Below are 27,340 nucleotides of genomic sequence, written 5' to 3'. Positions count from 1 at the left end.
GTTTTTAGAAAAATTTTGGCTTAATACAAAATTAAATCAAAATTAGTTTTCAACCAAATCCTAAATTTAATTTGTGAAAAAATACATTTAGGTGTAACAAATTACAGTAATTGTTTTAAGTTGATCCAAAGTATCACTTTTTCAGCGTATACAGCAGTAGCGCAGGGGCAGGTGGGGACAGGAAGCATTTTATGTTTTGTACAACACCTGCAAAGCACTTCATTTGTTTGAAAGGTGCTCTATATAAATAAAGTTTTGATTTGATTGATGCCCCACTTTTCTTCAGCGATGGTCCAAAATAAACAACGAATTTAAAGCTTTATCTCTGCTCCGTTGCATTACAGAATATAAACTGAAATGAAAGGTTGTTCAGATACAAATCCATCTTTCAAATTAACTGCGTATACCTGTGTACCTGACAGTTTACTGGTTCAGAGAACACTTTTCCCATTCCAATAACTTTTAAAATGAACACAATTCTGATATTCAGAAAACAAAATGACTGGAGGGAATAAATGTCTCAGTGTAGAGACAAAACAAAAAAACTCAAGAAGCTACAAAATAATTGCACTGTTAGTTTTTAGCTCTGCAGCGATTTACCAACCAACCTTGTGAATAATTATACAGAAGCAATTCTTACCAAGTTACATGGTTCTATTTTGCAGTAAACAGGAAAAAAAAACATTCAGAAAATAGTTAATGGCAAAGTTAAAATGGCACAACCCATATAACCTCAATGTGAAATGTTTTTTAATGGGACCGTGTAAAAATCAATCAAGCCCTAAAAAGTCTAATGCAGTCAACCATGCATCCCTGGTTTGAGTCTCCTTGGCATCACTGTCTGTTCTTGATGTTTAATCAGAGGACACTTTTTGACCTGCTTGAAAGGTGTTGATGTTGAAATGACAGTGATGAATTACCTCCATGTGCTGTGACCTCAGGTAGCACATTCGCACATGCATAATTTATTCTACCCAATTTTTTTTAAACGTATCCTGTTTTTTGGCATCATGCTGTGGTTCCAGGTTGACTTTAACACAAAAGCAAGCTTGGGCAAATTGATTTAGGCTTAAATTTAAGGTTTTTGAGCAAAATATCGAGCCATTTAATATTTCATTTTCACTTTTTTAACAAGACATACTACATAGAACAGAAAAAAAAAAAAGTATATGAACATGGCTCCAAATTCCCTCCCTGACACCCTGTTTTGTCAAAAACAACTCCAAGGTTCCTCACGGTGGAACTGGAAGCCATGGGGATGTCATCTAAAGTGACAATGTGGTCAGAAAGTATTTCTCTAAGTTGTTTAGGGCCTGATATAATGACCTCAGTTTTGTCGTAGAGTTTAAACGTAGAAAGTTACATGTAATCCAGTTGAAAAACCTGATTTATTTTATCCGGCCTCATTGTAGCCGTGTGTCATCTGCATAACAATGAACGTGTATGTTGTGCTTTCTAATAATGTTCCCTAAATGAAGCATATACAAGGTAAAAAATTATAGGCCCAAGCACTGAGCCCTGTGGAACTCCACAATTAATTTGTTTGCAATGAGGCGTCCCCTGTGATCCCAAGAGTCTGCTCCAGTTTCTGCAATAGAATACTATGATCAATGGTGTCGAATCTAACAGGACAAGTCAGGAGACCAGTGCCATACTCATTTCTAAGAGTGTGATCTTTTCAAATGGGATCCAGCCATTCATCTCCAGAATGAATCTCCTCATGTGTTTGTGTTTTTATATTCATAAACACATGCGGGGCTTTTCCACATAAACACAAGATGATAACCAGCGTACATGTGCAATATGCAAATTGATGCATATGTTTTAGAGGCCGAATTTGCATGTGCAAATGACCAAGCCTTGAGTCTATTTTCTCATTTCGGGAATGATTTAAGAGCAAATAAAAAGCACGAGAGGAATGAGAGATTGCTGTTTCAATAGCCTTCGCCAGCATCATGAAATATTCAGTGCAGGGTTAACATACACTGAAATCATCTCATCACCTGATTCATTTGATTCTCATGAAGATGGAGCCTGGTCCTCCTTCCCAAGAGAGTGCAGAGAACACCAACTGACTGACTAAAAAACCATGTAATATGATATCTATATGTGCAGTATTTCTCAACAATCAGAACATTTGCATACAGTTAACACCGTCTAATGATGGCTTCTTGTACAAATCTCCTCTTAAACTAATGAAATCACCAATTGTGCATATTATTTCAGACATTCTTGAGCAAGTGGGCCAGTAAAATAATGTTTGTTTCTGCAGTGTCTACAAACATTGTATCCTTGTATAGCTAACGCCGCCACTGTTTGTGCACACTTGTGCATGTTAAACAGCATTTTCAAGGTCTTTTTAGTGCCTTTAAATCCAGTAACGACTTCCCATTTCATATTTACCACCTGTGCTCAGCCACCACATTTCTCAGGAAAGATGATCACCAATCTGTGAGAAGAGGAGAGGCAAGGGGGAGAAGGAAAACAGTCGAAAAAATATTATGTGATTGTTGACAGAAAGTCTGGTTTCTGGGTTCACTGAACTGTTTTCTTCATCTTCGAATGTCAAACCATCAAAGACCATCTCTCTCCGCCAATCCAAGCCTGGTTTTTCTCTGCACACCGTTGAGCATATTTTAGAAGACAATGGGATAAATCTGCCAAAAACACTTGTTCATTTTCATAGTTTTCTATCGGTATGGATGTCTCCCCTTATTTTCAGATAAATGTAGATTTGTTGATGTTGAAGAGTGACAGGTCCTAGCAAATCAAATAATATCAGTTGAGTATAGTTCATTATTTTACATGAAAAACACTCATTTATTTACATTAACTATTGTAGATGTACAGGAAGAACACCATGTAGCACACATGCAGAGGACTCTGACAAGGTGCCCCAACCACATTTAATTAGCAGCTGTAAAATTACAAGGAGATATGACAGACGCAATATGACACACTTTGACTGTTAGCGGTCACAATCAATAACATTGTAATTATCCAGCTGCCAACATTGCACATGACCACATGTATCCCTTTTGTACAGACTGTCACAGATACTGTATTTAAGATGCTGATTGAATGCAGTGCACATGATTAAAATTAAAACTATGTATCAACTCCCAGATGGTAAAGGCTCGTACTCAGACATGGGATGGATCACCAGACTAGGGTTTGAATCATGAGCATCTTTATGTCAAACATCTTACTAATATTTTCAGTTTTAATATTGTGGAATTAGCGACTTTTAATAACATAGCATTACATTAAAATGTCACATTACCCACTCCGGTTGCAATTATTATTTTTCATAACAACCATTCAGCCAAAGCTTGACCTGCTACTTAACCCATCGTTTCTTCTGGAGTCAAAAAAATTAAAGGCTTGGTTTGTAATAAATGGGAAATCTCAACTGTAGATTGTAACAAATGGACTCCCCCAATAAACCACCTTTTTCCCCCAGAGAGTCCAAGAACTACAGTGACCTTTACAGTACCAGAAAAGATGTTCTATATTTGCATAGTAAGGTCTCACTTCAAAACCCAAAATGCACTCCAGCTAATCTCTTGACAGATTGTTGCACAAGATGATGGCCTCTGTACACGGCTCCCACAGGTCACCAGAAAAGCACAGACCAAAAGCATGGCTGCGTGCTCATTAACCGAGTCATTAACCATGTCCTTGTTTGTGTCTCTTGACTGACATCAAGAGGGGAAAAAAACCCCGGCTGTGCTCACAATGTGTCCAGAAACAGGAATTAATGCTGTTAGTGTGGGACCGTCCTTGGCTGCTGTTTGGGTTCTGGACCACACAGGTCCATTTGACCCTGTCTCTCAGTGGGGGACTATGGAGAGTGGAGGAGAGCCCCACAGCTTTAAACCTGACACACTGACATCCTGAAAATAGAACAGAGCAACTGAATACGAGTGTGTGTGGAGAGGGGGGGGGGGGACAAGTGCAGGACCATATGCTCTTCCTTCTGGCTCTACAACAAGATGGTCTAATTAAATCAAGTGCTAAGTTTTACATGAGTGGGACAAAGCTTCTCCTGCTGAGAAAAGGTTTGAAGTCATATTGTTAGCAATTCCTTTTTGGCACCAAATTTCACAGTTCCATACGAAGATATTCGTTTACACTTCTTATACACTTGCACTGCCAATGTGGTATAGACATTTTTGCTTTTCATCTTAATGCAACATACTTTAAAGCTGTGTAACTTAACCCTGCTGATACCATCATGTCATCACTGACAGGATTTGGCATGCATACTTCTAATTACCGTAACTACTAGGCCGTTTGTGATATCTTGAAAATTGGACTGCGATCTGTCCAGAGTGTGACCCCAGTGTTCGCCCTATGTCAGCTCACATTGGCACAGCACCCCCTGTGACCCTCATATGGAGGATAAAGCGGTATAAGATGAATGGATACCAGAAAGCAGAGAAATGGAGCTTTGCGCCCACATACTAGTCATTACGGTAGCCCTCAGGACTTCTGCAGAACGACCGTCCAATCACAGACAAGATTCACCAGCGCGTCACATGTTTGTGACGTCTGCTTCTCAGTACGTTAATCCCTTAACGGTTGATCTGCAGCCTCAGTGACACAAAATCCATCAAGTGAAGACAGTGGGCAAGTCTGGGCTCCTTGGCAGGTTCAAGGCGTGAGTCTACCAGCATGGAATCCTCCCAAGACTCCATTGGCCTCTGCTCATCTATGCAGGTCCCCATGACCATGGTGGAGGGCTTTGAGCAGAAGGTGAGCAGCTACCAACATAGGTGGCTGGGATTGCCACACAGCCCAAGTAACATTGGCCTGTATGGGAACACCAACAAGCTCAGGCTCCCTTTCAGCTCGGTCAGAGAAAGGTTCATCGTGGCATGGGCTCTTGAACACTTTCAGTATTCTGAATCCAGCTATGTAATAGTCTCTGGGACAGGGATTGTTGTGAGGACAGGGAGGAATTGAATGGCAGCCGTGTCAGTCCAACAAGCTGAAACTCGGCTGAGGCGCAAGGCCATCCTTGGACCAGTGATGCGAGGCAGAGCCAAACTTGAGAGCCGAGCAGCAACAAGATTGCACTCTGCTAGCAGTTAAGAAGCTGGTGCGGGAGGAGGTGCGAGCCTCAGTCGAGGAGGAGCAAACCACCAGAGCAGTAACCATGCGGCAGCACAACGGACAACAGAGCAGCTCTTTTTTTTTTTCTCTCATTGTTTTGTGGCCGTTGCTGCAGTGTCTCTGTCACTTAATGCAGAAGCTCAGTGTATGTCGGTTTTTAAAACCATTAAGAAACTTTATCTAAAAAATGTATTTAATGTCAATCATTCCAGGTAAACTTCATGGGGGGGGGGGCTGAAAATATTTCTAAATCTGGAGACATCCAAGCTTTTTGGCCCATGAGAATCTCAGATCCCAGATGTTGATATGATATAATGACAATAGCTGTGAGGAACAAAAGGAGCCACACAAAAAAAGACTGAACCAATTCTTCTCTTTACCCTAATGATATCTCCAGTGACTTATTTGAATGTAGCTCTAAATATGAACCAGACTCATTTGTGATTTACCTGCATTTCTCCCAGGAAAACATCACTGGCTGGATGATTGATTTACATATCAAACATATCTTGCTTCTTCATCACTGCTTTCTATTTTGTCTTCCACATTTTCTGCACTCGTCTCCCATCTGCTCTCATCTCAGGTCTCACCGTCTGTCTAATCCATTTACACTTTTACACTGTTACATTTTTACTCATGTGCTTAAAGACAAATGACAGCTTTTTCATCATTATCCTATAATCACAAACAGACCAGAGCATAAAATGCATTACATTTGGTACACATGCTCGCACTCATAAATAGACAACAACAAATAACCACACAGCCTTGACTAATCAACAAACCTTAACATATTACGTTTACTCAAATATTTTATTGAAGCCTGACAAAGTAAATGCAAATCTGAAGACTCTGGCTTGTTTAAATGCTCCGACTTCTATTCCATTCATTTGGAAGAGCTAACCAATGATGAATGGCCAACATCAAGCCACAATTTACCTCTAACCTTAAGAGCCTCAGAAAGGTTTCTGCCCCATTTGGGTCAGGCTTTGGTCCCTATGAGGACGACTGGTTCCGACCATTGAATGTATATAAGAAATTGATGTAGCTTCCAGTTTGAAAGTGAAGCCCTGGAAGTAGGACAGAGTTTGCAGTTAGCCACCAGGGAACGACTATTTTGGTCGTTTGAATCAAGGTCTATGTGAATCGCTAGTTACAGATCTTCAACTAGAACATAATTCTGTTTTAATTACGTTCCCATTTAGAGGAAAAACATTTTATTTTCTAAAGATGACATAGCTGTCATGAATCTCAAGGGCGTTTGTTTGGCGAACAGAAGACTACACCCATTTCTCATGTACTATAGTCAATTGCTTGTATCAGATTTGTTTCCACTGATTTACTCTAGGGCTGTGTGGACACTGAAATACAGTCACCAATTTCAAATGTTCAGACCTGTTTTAGTTCAGTATGTGGTCCGAGATTTATCTTACACAGGATGAGATGTAAACAATCCTAAGTGCCCGTGGACTCTGCAAGGCCAGGGCATCGTCCTCCCTGAGCCAAGCTTACACCTGACCGCATACCTTTGCAAAAGACTGAGCTCCTCTGGTGTTGTTAAGACACGTAACAGGGGTTGTCAATTGGGCTCCTACTTTCACCAATGCTTTGCTGATTTATGCCCATGGCATCTCCAGTAGACTCAGTAGTGGATTCCGGCATCCCAAAACCACCCCCCTCTGTGTCCGTCCACCCAGTCTATTTAGGAGACCATGTTGGATCCTCTCTCTTCAGCCATAGCCACTGGCTGCTCTGCCACACTCTCGATGTCTCTTTGATCGCCTGGTCCGCTGATGCCCAGGTCCTTCATCAGCTTTACTGTGGATGTTGCCACGAAACCCCGGCACCGGACTTCCACAGGGCAGATCTTCACGGCCGAGCCTTTCTGAGAGATCTGTATAGGGCAGTTTTCCCTCTTTTAGTTTTTTTTCTGGTGGAGTGGCTAGTCGTCATAGATCGGCAATTTCTACTTAAAATTTCACTCAAATTTGCTGGGATAGCTTTCGTCTCATAGAGAATCTTAAGGTTCATCTTATCTTACAGTACATATTTCACGCTTATATTCTCTAGGAGGTAAGAAATATGTGTACACGTTGTGAGGGCAGCGTGATGTTTGAGCAGCCTTTCCAGCCCTTATATCCAACAAGGAGATGTTCAGAAGTGAGGCTCTTCTTCATTAGGACCAGACACTGGTCCCTATAAAGACTACTCTAGCTGACAAGGTCAGAATGTTTGTTACCTCAGGAGGTAAAAAATAAAAACCTGACAAGCACAGGTGCAATCACTTTGCAGATTCAACTTTTCAGTGCTTGAGTGACATGAAACGGACTCTCCTGTCAGTTTTACTGCACCTTTGAGACTCTTCTTTGATTATCCACAGTAACATTTATTTGAGGTGCTTTAGGTTTCTGTCCTGAGCAAACACCAAAGGCAGCTTCACCTCATGTCAGGCTGAATCTGAGGTCTCATCAGACAGAACTGGAAACACATGTGCCCGTCCTGAAGCTCTGGCCAAACAATTCCAATTCTGATTGTTTTAGTATTTAACGCTGCCCTTCTATAAAAAAAATATTGCATTCAAATTGGATGGCAAAGAAGGTCAGTTTGGTAGCTTTAAAGCAACAAAACTCTGTATAAATCAAAACAAACAAACAATTTTGAACCACCCGGGTTGGAACAAGGGCCTTTCTGCATGGAGTTTGCATGTTCTCCCCATGTGTGCATGGGTTTTCTCCACATTCTCCAGCTTCCTCCCACAGTCCAAAAACTTGCAATATGGGGATTAGGTAAATTGGTCACTCTAAATTGACCATAGGTGTGAATGTGAGAGTAAATTGTTTTTTGTCTCTGTGTGGCCCTGCAATGGACTGGTGAACTGTCCAGGGTGTACCCCACCTATCGCCCTATGTCAGCTGAGATTTGCACAGCACCCCCCCGCGACCCTCCAATGGAGGATAAAGCGGTAGATAATGGATGGTCTCGAATCACATTTGCTATTTAAATATGACATTAACATATCTTCAGGTCTTGGCTTGTTTTGACAAAGGAATGTCTTCATAATCCAAAAGGGCAGATTCCTGTATCTTTTACAAAAGTGGTTATGTGGCTAAATATAGTCTCTAAATATTGAATGGATTAATAAATTTATTGCAGATGGATGATGCCCTGAAACTGAATCCAAGTGACTCTGAGCCCCCTGGCTTTTCCTGTAGCACCAACATTAGCTGAGGTGAACTCTTTGTTGAGTGACACACAGTATCTCAACATCTATAAAATGAATGTCACAGAATAATGTCTCCCACTAATGGTATAATGATATCCAGACAATTTATCTTGTACCATCAGGCTGACATTTTCACTTAGCCCAGATTTAGAAGCCAAGAAACACTGGTTGGGATTATGACCAAAAGAATTAATGTTAAAAAAAAAAATATATATATATAGTCTTCCTCATAAAAGAGACATTCTGGTGTCTGTTGTTGACACACATTCATGTGCTCAGTTGCTTGTTCCCATTATTTAATTATTCATAGCCCCATGTATACCACTGGTTGCTTTGTTCATCAGAGTGCATTTGATTTTGTTTGTTGTTTGTTTATGGCAAGCAATGACAGTCTTTGAATTGTCATTTCAAACTCAATGCTTCACAGAACTGGTAAAACATCCCCCTTTTTTTTAAAGAAAAAACAAAAAAAAACAAAAAAAAAACAAACTTAAATTTCTAGTATGATCTTGATCAGCTACTGACTGAGAGCCTGTGGACTCGCTCATAAAAAACCCCAGATGTTACAGCTCAGTGACAAAGGTTTGAGACTGACTATTTTATTGCTTTCATTTGGTTCTTTTTAGTAAGTTGTAAAAATAATGGCTCAGGGCCAGTTCCGTCAGTGCAATGCATAAACAGAGTGTTTAAAGCCCATGCCTGATTAAGATATACTGGATCAAAAAAACTAAAGAACTAAACCCCAATGTAAACACATTCAAACACAGGACATGTGCAGCTTCATCATCAGAGAGAGTCAAACAGACAACTCACCCCGGCACAAGCGTTATATAGTGTGTGAGGCTCTTCACTCAGGTGTTTGCAGTCTGCCTGATTGAGACCGACCAATCAGAGCACAGCTGGTCAACACACCCAGCATTCTTCAAATTTTAAAGCTACAACATTAGGAGAATCTGTTTAAAATGCACAATACACACAAAGACATTTAAATGAACACAAACAATAAGAAATCTAATTAAATGCCAGGCAGGAATCAGCAGGAAATTGGAATATGCTGCTTCTCCAAAGAGCTTGAATTTGTTGTCTACATTTGGGAAATCAACAAGTCTTTTAGTGAAGTCATTATTTAGGAAAGAAAAATCAACATCCACATTGAAATCTTCACAACTTGTGATCAAGTGTCCCATGTGTTGATACCCTGGGGTACAACTTATAATATCATTTAGACATTTTGTAATTGGTTACAGTTTGGACAAAATAGCCAACTCTTTTTTTTTTTTACTAAATTTTAACACTAATTCATTCTTTGTTTCCCACAAACATAATTTGATCTTAAAAATCTCACTAATAGTTTGTCTGTGTTTAAGTTGTTTCATCTTGTTTTTGGCAAACAACATATTTTTCACTTCTGCCTGTATCTCTGTGCATCACACTTTATATCATGATTTCTTTAAAAAAAAAAAGTAATAATTTTGGCACCTTGATGATGTTTTACATTAACTATGTTTGAGTTGTATCCATTTTTAATGCATTTATCTTCATTTATCTGATCCACAGAAGCATGGTTTTTTTTTCCACCTGTGTAGAATCTGGCAGTGATTTGCTTGCTGCGCTCTGATTGGTGGATCAGGTTGACTCTCAGTCATGCCGATCACAGTCACCTGGGCAGTGAATCTCCTTCAGTCTACTTAACGCTTGTCCCTGGGAACAGACGTCTGTTTGACAGTGGCGCGTGGAGAGCTCTGTTAGACTGAGAAGTTGCTGTGTTTAGTAGACTTTGTAGAGATTTGTGGTAGTTCAGTCAGTTTGTATTCATCATGTGTCACCTTGGATTAATCCAATGTGAAATGAGGCAAAAAAAAACATGCATATCAAAATATGATGCATTTCTTTTTTTTTTGCTTCATTTTCAATGAAACGTTGATTTACAAGGCACAAACCTGTAGCTTTAATATTTCAACATGGGGATATTTGCATGGTGTGATATTGTGTTATGTAGTTTAAGCTTATAACATTTCTTTCTTATACTTTATTAATCCCTTAGGGGAAATATTCTCTCTGCATTTAACCCATCCTCTACTATACATATGTCAATTTGCATCAAATGTTGTTTGTTTTTTAAAAAAAAAACACTTTTTGTAAAATATCATGAAATATCGTTGTTGCGTTATCATTGTGGAATATTGTGATATGGTTTTAAGCTCATTTGAACCTTTTTTCAACATGACCCGCCCCCTCCTGATCAGACTGGACACTCATTGGCCCCCAGATCATTTGAGTTTGAGACCCCTCATTTAGAGTGTCAAACTTGCCTGATCCCCATATCACAATACATTGTATCATCATCATCATCATCATCATCACTGTGTATTGCAAAGACAGATTCTTGCCAACGCACAGCCCTAGTGGCCATGTGTCACATTTGGCTGTAATCACATTAGAAAATCAATACCCACAACAAGAGCCACTCCTAAATCTCTAAGGTTATTAGAGAGGAGAAAAGCCTGGCATAAATATCCCAACATGTGTTCTATCATTTTTTCTCTCTGCTATTCCATTAATATGCAAGTAGGTCAGTGGTAGCAGGGCCAGGCTATGAATGGGCTTTGTTCACTGCAGATCCTCAGGCTCAAAGCAATTACACATTAACACAGAGATTCTGTCCCAAATTTCCTTTTCATTTTAACGTGTGGTGCTCTCAGGACCACACGGCGGCATCGACGGCACTCGTTCACATTTAATAATTAGGCCTCGGTGTGGTGTAAGGAAGGTGAGAATCATCGCTTGTGGATGAGCTCAATCGAGGTTCATCATTTAAATTAAATGCTAACAGTATGTCAATAAATTCATAAAACCCAGCTTCTCTTTTAAATCTCACATTTTTGCACTATAGAAATCATGGGCCAAAAAAAAATCAGCTTCAAAAGATTTTGGATTATTACAATTTTTTTTTCCTTTCAGGACTAAAGGACACTGTCCTCTTGGGAACCTTGGTTTTTATATTTCCCCAGACCTGTACCTCAATACCTTTACCTCTGGCACTTTCTTTGACCCTTTAAGACTTTTTCTCATAATGTGAAACATTTTTCAAATACTAAGAGTTAAAAGCGAACTTTAACACATTTTCTGCATGTTCAGTATAAACCCACTAAGTGAGCCTATTGCACAACGACTACAAATGTGTCCGTTAACCGTTAAATCTTTCCCTCTCTATTATATAAACTCGTGCAGCCAATTCAGCTCTGCACTGTTTGTGATGTACTTGTTTGGGGTATTTTACAGATTGTGAGTTGTGTTGTCTGTGAGGTATTGTACATGTACAATATTTCTGATTACTCTAGAATCATGGTCCTCAATACCTCTTGATGAATTAGGTTATTCTGTCGTAAGGACGCTTACTTTGTGCTGGTTCAGAAAAGTTGCATTCGTCCCAATGCTGAATTTCCAAGTCTGTCCAGTCAGCCCGAGAGCTCTGCAGAATTCTCTTTAGAATTTGGGTTGAGAAGAGAGGGTCCAGGGGTTATCAGTTCTGCCACCTCTTTCAAGGCCGGGGTGTTTGAAACAACACTGTGTTGAACTCTCGTCCTCTGGAGTGTCCAAGATCAGAATGGGGCTTGGACACACATCCGCTGCCTGAGGCCTGGGACTGAACCCTTTTGTCAATAGTCTATGTTCTCCTGCATAAATATTTACAAAAATGTAGAGGTTAAAATTTCTAACCAAATTGCCATTTAAACAACTTTTTTTTAGATACAGAATACTGTTGTGTTTCACAGGATATTGGCTGGAGATGTTCTTAATTTTTTGGCCAGAGACTGTTTTTACCAATGTCCCTGGTGTTTCATCAAACAAGTGTCTCTCTACTGGAAAAAAAAAAAAAATAAATTCTTAATTTAAACTGGAAAATAAATCACTACGTGGACAGGATATACACATGTAACACAAGAATATATATTCATAGCATTACCTCAGAAATGTCATCCCTTTGTTGAACCGCTGTCAGAGTTGGCCCTCCTGGGAGATTCCACAGTCATCAATGGTGTTTTAAAAACACTTGAATTTAGAAAGAAAATAAATCAGATAAAATGGGAGATAATATAAACTATTAACACACACACACTACAAATAACAAGTGTGCCTTACATGCTACTGTTGTACTTTATTGTGTTTTACCTGCTGCTACAATTGCAGGGTGCTGACTCCCTCACCACCATTACCACCACTCCTTTTTTTTAAAAAAAATGTTTTATTTATTTATCACCACTGCCTCTGTAGTTCTGTGCTCGGATGAGGAATTAGCCCTCTGCACTGCTCGCCCAGGACGCTGCGTCGATATGACCCATGCATTCTGATCATCCTAAATTCATCATGCAAATAAGCATTAAATATTAATCACGATATCGTCCACAAGAAAACATTTCCCCCTCTTCAACTCCGCTACGCCCCTGAGCAAGGCTTGTTTCAATTAATGACACACGGAGTCATCTGTGCCACTTATTTGATCAAAGCTTAGAGGTTTGCAGATCGTAGGAAATGAATGTGAGGGAAGGTTAAAACGAACACAGAAAAAGTCTTTATCATTACCGCGTGCAGAAATGCAAAATGCATATTTAATGCGAAGCATACAGAGTAGGAATATATGAGCTCCATTAAAAGCCTCACCCTGATTCTTTAAGCAGCTTTCATCAGTGAAGTCTGACCATGAAATGCAGCCACGGAGCTTCCTTCTCGTGAATGTGTTTGACATTGACACATTTAGGAGTCTTACCTGTTATGCAGCATAAACAATAGTTTATTTAGCATTTAAAAGGTTTAAGGTTCCGTCCTCTCAGACTCGAACACAATCAATCCAGGTGATGTAAACATGACAACATCTGTTTGACTTGAACATGACCAAGTTTACTGTGAGAGACTCCATTAAAGAGACGTAAAACAGCATGTGTTGAATATAATTTTGTTTGGAACACAGTGACTTCCTGTGTGCAGGTAAAGAGGGGTTCTCTTACACTTACACTATGGTGTCATTTAACATTTTTTTTTTATTTTAAATAATACAATAAATATACTACAAATGAACATCGGCTTTGGTAGAGTTACAAGTTCATCATTTTTTTTTTCTCTCTCCACTTCACAATCATGGACATGACCACTTGCTCCCCCTTTTATTCATCTGTAGCATAAAAAAAACAAAACTGACGTGTCCCGACGAATAAAACGTGGACTGGAGATCATGTCGCGCTACAAAATCATAACAAGAGAAAAAACTTTACAATTTCATGCATACAGATAGGTTTTAATGCTTCAAAAGACATACAAGAGTGGATGGCCACAGTAAACTTGAATTTATTGACATAAAAACCAATATATCTTCTATCCTCTTATCCTTACACAGGTTTGACAAAACTGTGAAAACAAAACAGACAAACGGACAATCTACAAAAAAAAGAAAACAACAATGGCAGCATTACTGCTGGTTCTGGAAATGTACAAAAAATTGTTTCCTACTTTGAGAGCAAGGTGTTAAATTTGGGTGAACTGCATCACAATGACAAATCAAGCCAAAGATCTACAAGCATATTGAAGTTATCTTAAAAGAAATGGTTCAAGTCACATATTTGAAGATTTAAAATTAAAAAAAAAAAAAAGGCAACAAGAGAAATCAATGTATGAAGGGCTGTAAAAATTCTGTGGTAGATACTAGTGGTCATAAGCATAGAGAGTGCATAGTTTGAACAAAGAGCATAATTACAATACCGGGCAAAAATACTAGACCAACAAGCCATTTATTTTTTTTTTTTGACACTGCATGAGCAAACTCTTAAATCTGGCTAATTTGATTACCTGCCTCTACAGTGGACACAAAAAGAAAAAAAAGAAGCCTCTGAAAGCTAAAAAAGTGTGATAACATGGAAGGGATCAAAAGGTTTCATACACCAAACATGACACTGGACTGGAACCCATTCCTTAACTCCATCAGTTCGATGCGGCACAGGTGATCCAACGGCAAGAGCCAAAAAAAAAAAGCAGCGTCTTAGAGCAATGATATGCAAAGCCAACAGCACCGGCCTCAGTTTTTTCCTTTTTATCCCAACATTTTGGTACAAGAGTCACACACACACACACACACACACACGTCTCTCGCCTGAAAGAAAACCCAGTTTAATTAAGTTTGTCGCCATGCTGCTGAGATCTGCGAGTGGATGTGTAAGGAAACGGCATGCAAACATGTCCACCCTGCTGGACATTCAAAAAAAAACATAACGGATGCAGCACAAGATCCACCTGCATCTGATATGGTGGTTAGACAAGAGGAGAGACAAGGGGGGGGCGGGGGCGGGGCTGCTGGTGACGGAGTATTACTACCACAAATCTCCTTTCATTCAAACACAAACTAGAAAAATACATAGCACCACAGAAGAGAGGAAAAAATAGCACCAGGGTTTTGATTGTTTTCATTTAAAAAATAATAATTATTATAATAATAATAATAATGTGACAGCTCCCATTGCATAGTTAGATAGTTCAGGAAGAGAAAAAAAAGCTGTTTTTATTAAGTTAATGATTTTTGCCACCAAAAGTAGGTGTTTTTTGTTCGGAGGGCACAAAAAGAGGAATGTATTTTTGTCTGTTATGCAAATCATCTGTCACATAATATCAGAGCTTGTTTTTTTGTCTTTTATTTCCATTCCGTTTTTAAATTACAACAAGATGTGCTCCACAACTGCAACAAGACAGGACTTCCCAATTTAGTTTTTTTTTTTTTCCTCTTTCAATTTACAAGTCAAATTTCCTCACTTCTTCTTACAATTTGGTTTGTTATCCCTGTATCATCTCTTACCTCACAAATCATTAAGTCACATGCATGTTTTGAAGCCAGAAAGCAATAAACAATATCAGGAAAAATATACAGAATGTACTTACAAACATAAAAATTATTTTTATATATTTATATATATATATATATATATAAGATCCATTCCAGGAGAATGGGAGGAGGGGACAGGGACAAGTATGCACACACAGAGCTCCGGTAGTGGACGAGCAAACAACCCAACAAAAGACTGGAGAGTGGAAAAAGCCAGAGAGATGAAGGAAAAACGTGAGATCAGAACCAAAGAGGAAAAAAGAGCCCAATCAGATGGGAGTCCGTGACAAAAACTGACCGCCTGGAATGGCTGCAGTTCTCAGGATCGCCTTCGTGGTTTTGGATGGGAGAGTCTAAGTCGAGTCAGATGACATGGTGATAGGTGTGTGGGTGGGAGTGTGTTGTGTAGGATTGGAAGTTTGGATCTGACATCCAGTTTCAAAACTTGCATGTGATGGAGAAGGCACACTGAGGTTATTTCGTTTTTTTTTCCTCTATTCCTAAAGAATTTCACTGTGTTCTCAACTTGATTTCATTTTACTCATACTTGTTGCTTTATGGAAAAAAAAAGTTGCTGTATTTTTTACAAACAGAATTGTCCTATTCTCTCTCAATTATTCAGAGAAAACAAAAAAAAAAAAAAACGCTTTTTTTTCTTTCTCCATTTGCTCAGTAAAAAAGTCTTAGCCAAGGAAACAGACGGGGCCCACTTCGAACCCAAACTTCTGCGTGGAACCGCCAAAGTCGTTGAACATGAGGTCCACAAATGGCACCTGTTCCACCTTTGGTGTGTTGATCTCAAGTACCGTCTTCCCGTAGCCCTTTTTCAGCTGCGGAGAAAAAACACAGCAGACGAGAGTTAGTGTGAGGAAAGAAAAAGCAAAAACATCGATTCTTAGATGCATCGCGGCTCAAACGTGGACGATTCTGAATCGATTCACAAACGCCCAAATTTTGGATGATGGATGTTAAAAAAAAAAGGTGGAACTCGCGGACACAGCCGAGATACAGCGGCGCCATTTCGCTGACACTTCCAGATCCAGAAACTCAACAGCGAAACCAAAACAGAGGTCACGGCCTCACGGAATAGAAATGACATGTGATGCTTGGACATCTGTTGTCACCGTATATAACCGATGACTGGAGGCTAATGGCACATGAGAGCCACGCGGGTGCTAATGATGCTGAGCTGTTAAACATGTTGAACGTAAAAGCATGACTCAATTTACATTTTGTGAATTCCGATTCAAGATGTTACTTCTTTACAATGCAGTTGTAACTTTCCAGTTTACACATTTCATTTAGTTTAATACATGATAACGGAAATGAATTCAACCCTTGTTACTTGTACTTTTATTAATCCGCCATAGAGAAAATTTAAAAACTGAAGTCATCACAGTGAATTTGCGAGCGCAATTTAGCTCTAGAGTTTGCAGCACGTCAGCATATAAATGCAAGCTGATATCTGCATGGATTCTCATATGACACTCATGTCACAGGACCACACACACAAATCTGTGTTCACACAGCCCTGAAAACACCTGATCTGAGTCATATGAATGGAAAACATTGAATAAGAACCACTTCATTCTGCTAATCTGAACGTAGCCGAAAACAACAATCACAATTTTCTGACCGCACATTCCACAACTCTCTCTGTGACTTACCGCACAGCCGTCGGCCACGGCGCGGATGTAGGGATTGTTGTCGTACGACATCTCCTCATCGTTGGAGCCCAGGAAGCGGATGGCCTTGTCGTAGCTGTCCTGGTCCTGGTCGTGCCAGGCCACCGACTGGTAGCAGTTGTACGTGATGTTCTGTCTGGCCGCCGCACTCAGCAATCGCAGGAACGTCATCTGCACCACACCGATCGGGTTGCCCTCGGCGTCGACGTAGGAGAGCTGCAAAAAAATTAGAAAGGACCTCGGGTTGAGTCAAGCAGCAGGAGAAGGCCGCAGTGTGAAGGGTGAGTGAGGTGAGTAAGGTGAGGGGAAGGATGTCCTGGAGATACGGAGAAGATTTACTGAACGCGTCTATGCTGCGCGGTGCTTCTGAGTCTTGGGAGTCATTCTGGGTTCATTTATGACAAGTCATTTCTTTTTCCCGCTTTTACTGCTGTGTTGGGATTTCTTTCCGTTTCATATTTACAACGGTGTTGGAACAGGGAGGTTTCTTGGTTGGACGCACTATTTACACACACTCTTACATGCTCTGTGGCCGCACAGACAAAACTACCAGCACTTGTGCACGTGGGACTGACTTGGATACGAACACGCACAACACGGCAATCAGCGGCGCATATTCAACCAAAGATGGTTCGTGTTTGGCTGCATTTGTTTGTGAGCAGCATAAATCATTAGAATTTTCTGAAGATTTAAGTTGAGGGACCCAAGGAAGGAATTATTTGATTTTGGAAACATGAATGCAGATCCAGTTTCAGGAGTGTATTGACACTATGAAAAACTGAGCAGCCTTGGCAGAGGTTTATACTTGTGAGTGTTTTTACTATTACTTACTGTCGACATACTCATTGGAAATCTCAAAAACGGCAATGCTACAGTTCCCCGTGTTGTGAGGTTTTCTCCCACAGTCCAAAAACATGCAGAATTGGGAATTAGGGGATTGGAGGACAATCTAAATTGAGCGTAGGTGTGAGAGTGAAAGGTTGGTTGTCTCTGTGTCCGTGTGAAGAACTGGCGACCGGTCCAGGGTTGTACCCTTGCCTTTCGCCCTTTAAAGCTGGGATTGGCACCAACATGCACTGGGACCTTCATGTGGAGGATAAAGCAGTTAAACCTACTTTACTCAAAAGGTACTGTATGTTGGCTGGGCATCTTTTTGTCATGTACCATGTTTGTATATTATTTTATAGTCCTGGTCTGTGCATATACAAGGAATGAGTTATTTGTATTCTATTCCATCCTGGAGACTTGCAGATAATATTGAATATTTCCAAACGCCTGTAGCAGAGGATAAGCATTGGCCAGTCTATATTTCTTACAACGGTGAAAGGTGTTGTATATCGAGCAGAAGGAAAGCTGCAGATTATTGCTGAGGGCTAAAGCCTGTGAGCTGTACTGATGTGCATGAATTAAAAAAAACAAAGTAAAAGCACAACTCGGGACCACATTTAAACCCTGATTGTATAATTATGTAAATGTGTGGGCAAATTAAAGTAAAAATCATGATGTGATTATCGTAATAGGAAATATATTGCTGTAATGACGCGTTAATTACGAGGTAATTATCCTAATTAAGTAACCGAGAATTTAGCATTTCGAACAGCTGTATCCCAGTGAAGTGATGACGACACCTGTGTGTATGCAGTCCCGACTGATAGGGCGGCAGGTTCAGAAGCGACCACAGTTGGGTTTCGACGTCTATCAGCATACCAACCATCAGGAATCCGTGAGATCCACACGGTCGCTTCGTCTTTCAGACAAACGGGACTTACTGAGAGTAGAGCGCATGCAGCATCCACGCCATGCAGCCGGAGGAGTGTCTCGACTTGTACAAAAAACACACATGCATATACAAACCCATGGTACCAGCACTCAAACTCAAATTCTCCAAGTCGGGTGATTTTTTTTTTAGAACGAGCCAATCAAGACTTTCTTCTGTGCGTCATGTTTGAGTGTTGGCATTCTTAAAAAGTTAAAACCCAGTGGCTGTGGAGTCCCCATGCGTTTTCTCCTTCACCCCACCAGTGCCCATCTCCTCCCCCCCTCCCCTCCCCTCCCTCCCTGCTCCACGCAGTGCATGGATGTAGCCCGACGTCACCAGAGAAACATTACCTCTTCATCATCACAGCCGCAAATCAACAGAGACTGAGTTCCCAGAAGCCCCTGGGTGGTGACTGAGTGCCTGACCTGTTTTGACTCAAAAGCTTTTCTCTGCCAGATGTAAGCAGTGTTTGAGGGAGACAGCAGCAGGAATGTTTGTGTGTGTGTGTGTGTGTGAGTGCAGCTCAGTGGCTGCTGCAGTGTGGGAATTAGGTGAACAACTAAAAAAGTGTACAGAGGAATTGATGTATTCCCTTGTAGCTGATGTAAAGGTCCAGTGTGTAACATTTAGGAGGGTTTACTGAAATTGAATATACCACACAGTATATTGATGTGTACAATCACACATGTTCTGCTTTAACTAAGTCTGTCATTTGCACCAACATGTTTCTACAGCTCATTTCTTAATCTGCTGGTTAGTTGTTACTCCTGTATCTCAGTGTGTGACAAGAGGAGATCTCCTTATTTTTCTTCATGTGCAAAGCTTTTAAATCATGTTATATAACCTTGTTTGTTTTATCAAAGGTTTTGGGAAATGCATGATAACCACACATTAGAGCTGAAACAATGAATCGATTACTAAATTAATCGACAACTATTTTGATAATTGATTGAATTGATTATATCGGTTTGAAGCTTTTTTTTACATGATTAAAACAATTGTTTAACCTTCTTAAATGTGAATATTTTCTTAATTTCTTTGCTCTGGATAACAAAGAAATCATTAAAAGTCAATAATGGACAAAACAAGACATTTCAGAACCTCATCATTTCCAGGTTTGACAAACACTGATGGACATTTTTTAAGGAATTTTTTAAAAATAATCGTTAGTTGCAGCTCTAAAGAACATATTATTTATTCTAGTCAACTGCTTGTTCTCAACTACTTTCTAATTGCTAAGCACTTTGTACCCAAATGGACAGAGCACATGTTTTGCATTTTGAAGCGGAAGCTTACAACTAATACTATGAATAATTGCTACCACATGACCTAAAAAATTAAACTATCTCCGGAATCTCAAAATGCTTGTTGACGACAACATCCTGCCCGGAATGCAAAGGTCACTGTAGTTCCCCAACATGTTTGGGAACTAACATGGAGTGGAGGAGTCCATTTGTTGCGATCTATAGTCTCACCATCACAAATGATTACACACAGGACCTTTAATGGCATGAGCAAAAATGCCTGTCTCTGGATATGATGCTTCTTGAGTCATGAGAGAGTTGAGGCACGCAGTCACTCTTAGAAGATGGTCTCTAAATGTAGCAGAGATGCAGTAGAGTGGATGATACAGTCAGGAATTTCTGCAGCAAAACGGCAGTAAATTGTTTTTGTATTCATTAGAGTCCATTAGATGTAGAACACAAGTCGAATTCTGCCTGCATGGTCCACAAACCTCTGCTCCATTTCCCGGCGAGAGCATCACCTGTGTTTCTGGACTGAGGTTGAGTGCAGCTCGTGCTGAATCATGCACCACAGCAACATAACGACCCAACAAGCAAAAGTGCATATACCGTACATACTCTGTAGGGTAGAGCCAGAACCATGCAGAGCCTGAGCCACACAGAGTCCTGGCCTTAAGCCAAGACTCTGGGACCACAGGCAGGGCGCACTTACCAGGGAACCTCTCTTGAAGTGACTATACCATGTGCCTGGCGAGTCTTTCGGCCATTTTGCCATTTTGCTCTGCAAAATATGAGAGGCATTCAGGGAAGGGAAAGGGAAAGTCAGGAGTGTGGCTTACCAGTTTACCACGTTTGAATTCACTGAACCAGGAGCCAGGATTCTCCTTTACCCAGGATGTGAGCCTAGCCTGGGGGCATGGATCAAAAGAAGCAGAGCAGGGGGAGGAAAAAACAATGTTAAAGAAAGGAAAATTATCTAATGCAGACACATCCCCACACTTTTTTTTCTTTTTTTGTCCTCTGCAGAGTCATCCAAACCTGAAACAGTATTCTGTGAGATCAGCCACACCAGGGGGAAAAAAAAGAATCGGTAAGCCATTATGTTATTTTGTGCAGTATAAACTGGAGTTGACAAATTGCTGCTGAAAAATTCATGAATACATAGTGATTATTTCTGCAATATACTCACAGTGGAACCTCTATCCCTGCTGTTTAGTGTTAGCGGTGTGCACACATAGTGGACTAACTTTGTGGCGGGGCAGAGCTCCGGTCTGGGGCATGACAATGATGAATTTCACCATAATGAAGTAGTAGGGTTTGATATGGAACTGTCATCAATTGCTTAATGTGTTGATGAATGAATGATGGGGATGAGATCACTCATCGTCGGGTGATGGCATACATTAGACCCATGCCGCCTTGAAGGTGACCTTCAGTTCTTTTTTTAGAGTGGTCTGAGTAGAGGAGGAAATTTACCTTGGCAGTGACTTTCTTTTCCCTTCTTTTTTTTGTTTAGAACTTAAGATTTAATGTCTGGCAATCTAACTGTGCTCCTGTGCCGTACCGGAGCAGTGCAACAATCAAAACATAGGTGTTTTTTTCAAACTGGCATATCTGAGAGCAGCCCATGACCAGGACACTAAAAAGTCTGCTTCATTATTCTGAGCTTAACCAAACTCCTGCTCCTCTGCGGCTCAGTGAGAGGATCATTAAAATGGCTACAGCGCTGTGCTACTGCACAGCCCCCGACTTGTCAAAAACAGCGTTTCCAGTGTTTCACCACTGTGCTGCTCTCTCCTCTACTCCTACCACACTCTTGCATAATGAACCCCCAAATTTTTCTCAATGTGCCTGTCACCTGCCAACCTGTAAAAATGGCACCGAGACAATAGGGGCACGGATGAGTTGGGGTGATTGTGGTTGAATGGGCGAGTTGTCGCCATGCAGTGTCGGAGCTAAACGGAGATTTGCCTTTCTGAGCGTGTGTGTAACATTAAAACTGGTGGGTGGGAAATACAACAATACACCAGTTAATCTCATGAAGTCTCATTATATGGGGGAAAAGAGTAGAATCCATTTTGAAAACTGCATTTAAAGGTTATTTATACAATGTGCATGCATTAGCACCAGACATTAAAAATGAGTATTGACCTTTTATCTGTAAAGCGCTGTAATGTAACAAACAACATGAATATAATTAACTGTTGTGAGTAATGTGTGGGTGTAAATCTGTGATGACTGGCAAATTTTCACAGATTTTTCAAAGATTTTGTGAAAGAAAATGTACATTTGTGTTAAATGTGGTGGTACAAAAGTCTGTGTACTTTAAAGAAGGCACAACTTGATGAACTAATCCAGTAGCTGCTGTATGTATGTGGCATTTTCTTGCTCCTTACCATTTGCTATTGTAATATAAAATACATTATTTTCTTCTTGCATTAAGTTTAGCAATGTTGTGGTTTCCATATCAGCCCATGCGTGCCTCATCTGCTGTTTCTACAATTTCTCCAGTGCCGTGAAATGTGGTTGTCTGAAGTGATGTTTCAGTCATTTGCTGAATCTGATTGCGTTGCACTTATTCACATTTAAATCTTATTGGTATGCTAACGTTTCCATCTCCCTCAAGCATAAAAACTAAATCGAAAATGTGCATAAAAGAGGCAGATGGAAACTCACCTAGTGAGCAACTGAATAAATAAAACCTTTATGCTGTGTGATGTCCTAAAGTCTGTAAGAACAAAATGTCACTCACCTGAGAGTCCTGCGTTAAACAGGAAGTTAACGCAGGATGTTGTATTTCATGAGAGTTTTGTGTATGCAGGCCTTGGAAACCTAACGACATGCATGTTGCTGCATGTGTTCACTTCACAAATAGAACTAAGGGACTAGCAAGCATCTAGTAACTTCATAAGAGGATGTTACTGTACATAACAGTTACCGTACATATTAGTGTTGTATGATTTGGCACTTCATTCTGTATGTAGCTGTTGGAAGAATAAGTCTCAGTCTTTCAGCTTACTCTAGCCTCAAATAGTGTGTGCGTGTGTTTAGATAGGACTAGACTTACCCCTTCAGACTTCTTATCTGGGAAGATGCAGCTCTCGCCACCTGCTGTAAAGTTGCAGTAAACCTTGAATGAATCCCGTGAGCAGCCCTGGTTTGGATCGACCCAGTATTCACCTGAAGACGGGGGGAGAGTATACTTTTACAGATTTCGTCAAGCTCATGTCTGGCATTGTATGACCTGTGGTTAAGATTCAGGTCATCAGTGTTTTTCTTTGGAGACTAGGGACAAGATAAAAAACTCCCTTTTTTTTAAAAGTTAATTTAATTTCCTCCTTCCTCTGGCATTGTTCATCTTTTGAAGCACAAAATACAGCATGTTCTTAATGTTTTCTGGTATATTCAGCATTTAAAGTAACACAGGTCAGAGGTATTTTAAGAAACATCCATCCTTAAAATAGTGTGTCCTGCTGAGTTATACATTATGACATTATACCCAGAGATGGAAAAACTGTATCTAGTCCATTATGTGTGGAACAGATGGAGGAACCTGACTCTTTTCTCAAACCTTTGGGTCAATAAAATGTCAGGAAATATTACGTAAAGCCATTGAGGACTAGACAATAGACATCATGCTTCATTTTAGATGGAACGTGATACAAACCATCTGGGAAATCAGGGTGGCAGAGCTGCAGGTCCTTGCAGGTACGTGCAGGGTTCATCTGTGTGCCCAGTGGGTGCTTCATCTGCTCAATCTCCAATTTCAGCGAGTTGAGCGAGCCAAAGATTTCCTCCATGCCATCGTCGTAGTCCTTGTAGTTGGCATCCACAGCGGCGTCATCCATCATCTGGCTGGCGTCAATGTTCCTACGCGTTCTGCCCTTCATGGACGCCTGCATGGGGAGTGGATGGATGACATCGCCAGGAGGACCCTATCGTGGTGAGAAGAGCGGGGAAAGACAAATGTCAGGCAAGGATGGTGATTCTGTGAATTTCCACACATAATGACCTCCATTTAAGATAACATACAAAACCCATGACAACAATAACCATTCAGGTGTTAACTTACAGGAAGGCCAGGAGGTCCAGGTGTACCAGTCTCTCCCTTTGGTCCAGTTTGACCCTGAATAGAACAAATGGATGCTCAATTTTAAACATCAATGATGTTTTTGAATCATTTGAGATGTTAATCATCATTTAGGACGGGGAATTATCTTTCACTAAAACTCTTACCGATGACCCTTTAGCACCTTTGGGACCAGGAGGACCCTAAAGAGACAAAGTTGACAGAATAATCAATGTCTGCTAATGCTACCTGTTATTGAGTTAGAACAATTCTGAGGTGTGAAATGGACAAAGTCTTACAGGTAATCCAGGAGGACCAACAGGCCCGAGTGGACCTGAGGGACCAGCAATACCCTGAGGAAGAAAGAAGAGTGACTCGGTTAACTGCTGAAAAACAAAAGCTGCATCTCATCGACTAGCATGAGTAATGTAAACACCAGAGCCTACATTTTCCCTTTTGCTAAATTAAAGACCATAAACATAAAGTAAAACATCAATAACTGTTGGTGGGCAGATTGTTGGCAAAGAAAGGGGACTGCTGCAGCACGTGCAGTTTGTTTGTGTACAGAATTGGAAATCCAGTGTCTTACGTTGTCTCCTTTGAGACCGGACGATCCTGAAGGACCAGGCAGACCCCTGTCGCCCTTTTCTCCCTGTTCACCCGGGGGCCCGATGAGACCAATAAGACCTGGATGACCCTGTGGACAGAGGGAAGAAGTCAATAAGTCAAAAATATGCCCTCACAAACATTAGCCTGATAATATATCTCTCTGGCAACACCCTCTAATCATTTGAGTAATGATCTGGTTGCTGAAGGCAGAAAGCATTTCTAATCAATCTGTAAGTAAATAGGTTCATTAGTCTCTGTTAAAGTTTTCACTGTAGCTTATGTTCCACATAAGGTGCTGGAGTGTCTCACCTTTTCTCCTTTGACACCAGAGTCTCCTTTCAAACCAGGTAAACCAGGAGGGCCCTAGGAGAGCGTAACGGAGGACAACATGTTCAGATCAGGTGTGTGAAATGGTGTGAAATCATTCAGTTGAAAAGCCTGAAAAGCCGGTCTACTCACCATAGGTCCAGGAGGTCCATCTGGGCCTGGAGAACCAGGTAGACCTTGCTCACCCTGCACAGAAAAAAAAACACTCCAGTTTAGATAACTAGCATTACTGTATCCTAACATAACTTTGGTCCAGTGAAAGTTAGAATAGCTAATTAAAATGTTTGGTTTTTTTTTTTGGTTCCGCTATCCTGATCTGCATGATTTTACTGCAAGAGACATTTAGTCAATTATTTTAAAAATCTATTTTCAATTACAACATTAAGAAAACACTACACAATCCTATTCCCCCTGTATTTTAAGACTTTTGAAAGATTATTTATAGATATTAAATCTATTATTTTAATAACAAATAAAGCCTAGCCCTTGTACGCCAACTATTTGGGTAGCAAATAAGAATAAATTGTTATAATTTTGACTTGTTTTCAGATTTTTAATGTATTTATTTAGACAATCTACCTATTAAGGAGTGTTTTAGATTAGAGTAGCAGATCATCTATGTTAGCACTTTATATTATTTAAGTATTTATTTATCGCAAGTCATAGAGATATTTAACATTATTGCAATTGCATGTTTTCCCAATATCTATGTACACTTGTTTTTACATGCATTAACATTTAACAACACTTTACTTACAACTGGGCCAGGGATGCCCCTGAGACCTTCAGAACCAGGCTTTCCAGGTGATCCTTGAGGGCCAACGGGACCAGTTTTTCCTTGGGAACCTTCCAAGCCAGACTCTCCCTTTCACACAAAAACAAGGACACAAGCCATTTGATTCTTACTCTTTGTTTTCTTGTCTTTTTGACATTGTTATGTCTTGTAAATGCATTACCTTGGCTCCCTTCTCTCCTTGTCTTCCCTCAGGGCCTGCTGCTCCAAGAGGGCCCTATTAAAATTAAAAAGAAACGGGGATATAAATGACAAATATGAATATTGTAAAACACAATTTTTGACACAGATTTAAAAAAATATATATATTTCGAGGAGCGAGAACAGGTTGGTACTCACTCTCTTTCCAGGTGGTCCGGGGGGACCGGACTCTCCAGTGGGTCCAGGTGAACCCTAGTTTTAAAGTTTTAGAGTGTAAGAATTAAATAAAAATTATGATGAGCTTTTATAGTAACAGTGGCACAAGGTACCAAGAAAAAAAACACTTACAGGCTGACCAGGCTCTCCATCATCTCCCTTATCACCAGATGGACCATCTAACCCCTGCATAAGAATTGAATAGAAACTCAGTCAACAACAAATTATGTAAAAAAACAAACTTATGTTTGCACAATTCATGACTCATGCCATACGTACAGCAGGACCAGGCTCGCCAGGAGGACCAGGGTCACCAGGGAAACCACTTGGACCCTGAAAATAATCAAAAGCTATGTTATTTTTGTTACATCATTTTATTTTATTTTTTACAGTGGATATGACAGTTATATTCAGGTCAGTATGATCCTCTGTGTGAGGAATGACTCCCTTAATATAGTAAGGAGCTTACCGGGCTGCCTTTAGGACCATCATCTCCAGGGGGACCCTTAGGACCAGGAGGTCCAGCAGTACCGGCTGGGCCAGACTCTCCCTTTTCACCTCGTTCTCCTCTTGGGCCCTGGAATAGCACGCAGTTATAAACAATTCTGATTCAAAGAAACAAAGAAACTTCCTGGTTTACTATGGATACATATAATACAAAGAAAAATACAGCCTCATTATAGTGTATGTAATAATATTATTAATAATATGAACTCTAATTCAGTAATGAAAGATTTGCTGGTTCTTATGTAGAAATGTAGAAAAGAGAACAAGATAACTTACTGGAGGTCCGAGTTCTCCCTGAGGACCTGGCTCTCCGGTCTCACCAGCATCTCCCTGATAAGACAGACAGAGAGAAGAGGGAGTGAGAGACGGGGAAAGGCATTAGGGGTAAGACAGTCATACATTATCAGGTAGGTGATTTGTTGATCCAACATGGTTCTAAAAATCCCATCATTTCCAGCAGCTATCACCGTGCCAATGCCCTTGTCACCCAAATGGGGTGAAAAAGAGATGACACAAGAGATTTCAATCCATCAAGTGGAGGTAGATTGGATGTTGGAGAGAAGAGGGCGCTGACCTCACTGTTCTCCCTGGGCCCTGCACATATATCTTGCCCTCTCTCTCTCGCCTTATTGGATAGTGGCCCTGTTGACTCACCTATCGTTACTCACTGTCACATGAGCCTACTGTCGTCTCGTGAGGGTTTTTTACTGCAGATGCACCCCGCCGCAACTTGTACAACGACAAACGCTTACATGACATGACACTATCTCGAAATATCTTGTTA

The 27,340-nt window shown here is 40.4% G+C and overlaps 1 protein-coding gene across 2 annotated transcripts in view; it reads right to left on the bottom strand.

Annotated features, from left to right (window-relative positions):
* Positions 1-13,668: 13,668 nt before the first annotated feature.
* col5a1 (procollagen, type V, alpha 1) overlaps positions 13,669-27,340 on the bottom strand; it is a 78,774-nt gene continuing 65,102 nt past the window's right edge. Inside the window, exons 49-66 of one of the 2 annotated variants that reach the window (XM_058617733.1) lie at positions 26,833-26,886; positions 26,519-26,626; positions 26,329-26,382; positions 26,182-26,235; positions 26,032-26,085; positions 25,856-25,909; positions 25,657-25,764; positions 25,032-25,085; positions 24,882-24,935; positions 24,553-24,660; positions 24,263-24,316; positions 24,131-24,166; positions 23,967-24,020; positions 23,562-23,829; positions 22,962-23,074; positions 20,607-20,675; positions 16,874-17,107; positions 13,669-16,036 (exon numbers count right to left, since the gene is read on the bottom strand). In XM_058617733.1, the coding sequence (XP_058473716.1) occupies positions 15,890-16,036; positions 16,874-17,107; positions 20,607-20,675; positions 22,962-23,074; positions 23,562-23,829; positions 23,967-24,020; positions 24,131-24,166; positions 24,263-24,316; positions 24,553-24,660; positions 24,882-24,935; positions 25,032-25,085; positions 25,657-25,764; positions 25,856-25,909; positions 26,032-26,085; positions 26,182-26,235; positions 26,329-26,382; positions 26,519-26,626; positions 26,833-26,886 (1,677 nt within the window). In that variant the 3' untranslated portion in view covers positions 13,669-15,889. Of the gene's footprint in view, positions 16,037-16,873; positions 17,108-20,606; positions 20,676-20,733; positions 20,803-22,961; positions 23,075-23,561; positions 23,830-23,966; positions 24,021-24,130; positions 24,167-24,262; positions 24,317-24,552; positions 24,661-24,881; positions 24,936-25,031; positions 25,086-25,656; positions 25,765-25,855; positions 25,910-26,031; positions 26,086-26,181; positions 26,236-26,328; positions 26,383-26,518; positions 26,627-26,832; positions 26,887-27,340 lie in introns of both variants that reach the window. The other variant, XM_058617732.1, reaches the window with a different exon arrangement.

This window comes from Solea solea, chromosome 19, assembly GCF_958295425.1.
Source record: "Solea solea chromosome 19, fSolSol10.1, whole genome shotgun sequence".
Classification (NCBI taxonomy): Eukaryota; Metazoa; Chordata; class Actinopteri; order Pleuronectiformes; family Soleidae; genus Solea; species Solea solea.
The sequence above is the reverse complement of the archived record's forward strand: the minus strand, read 5'-3'. Positions and strand labels throughout refer to the sequence as shown.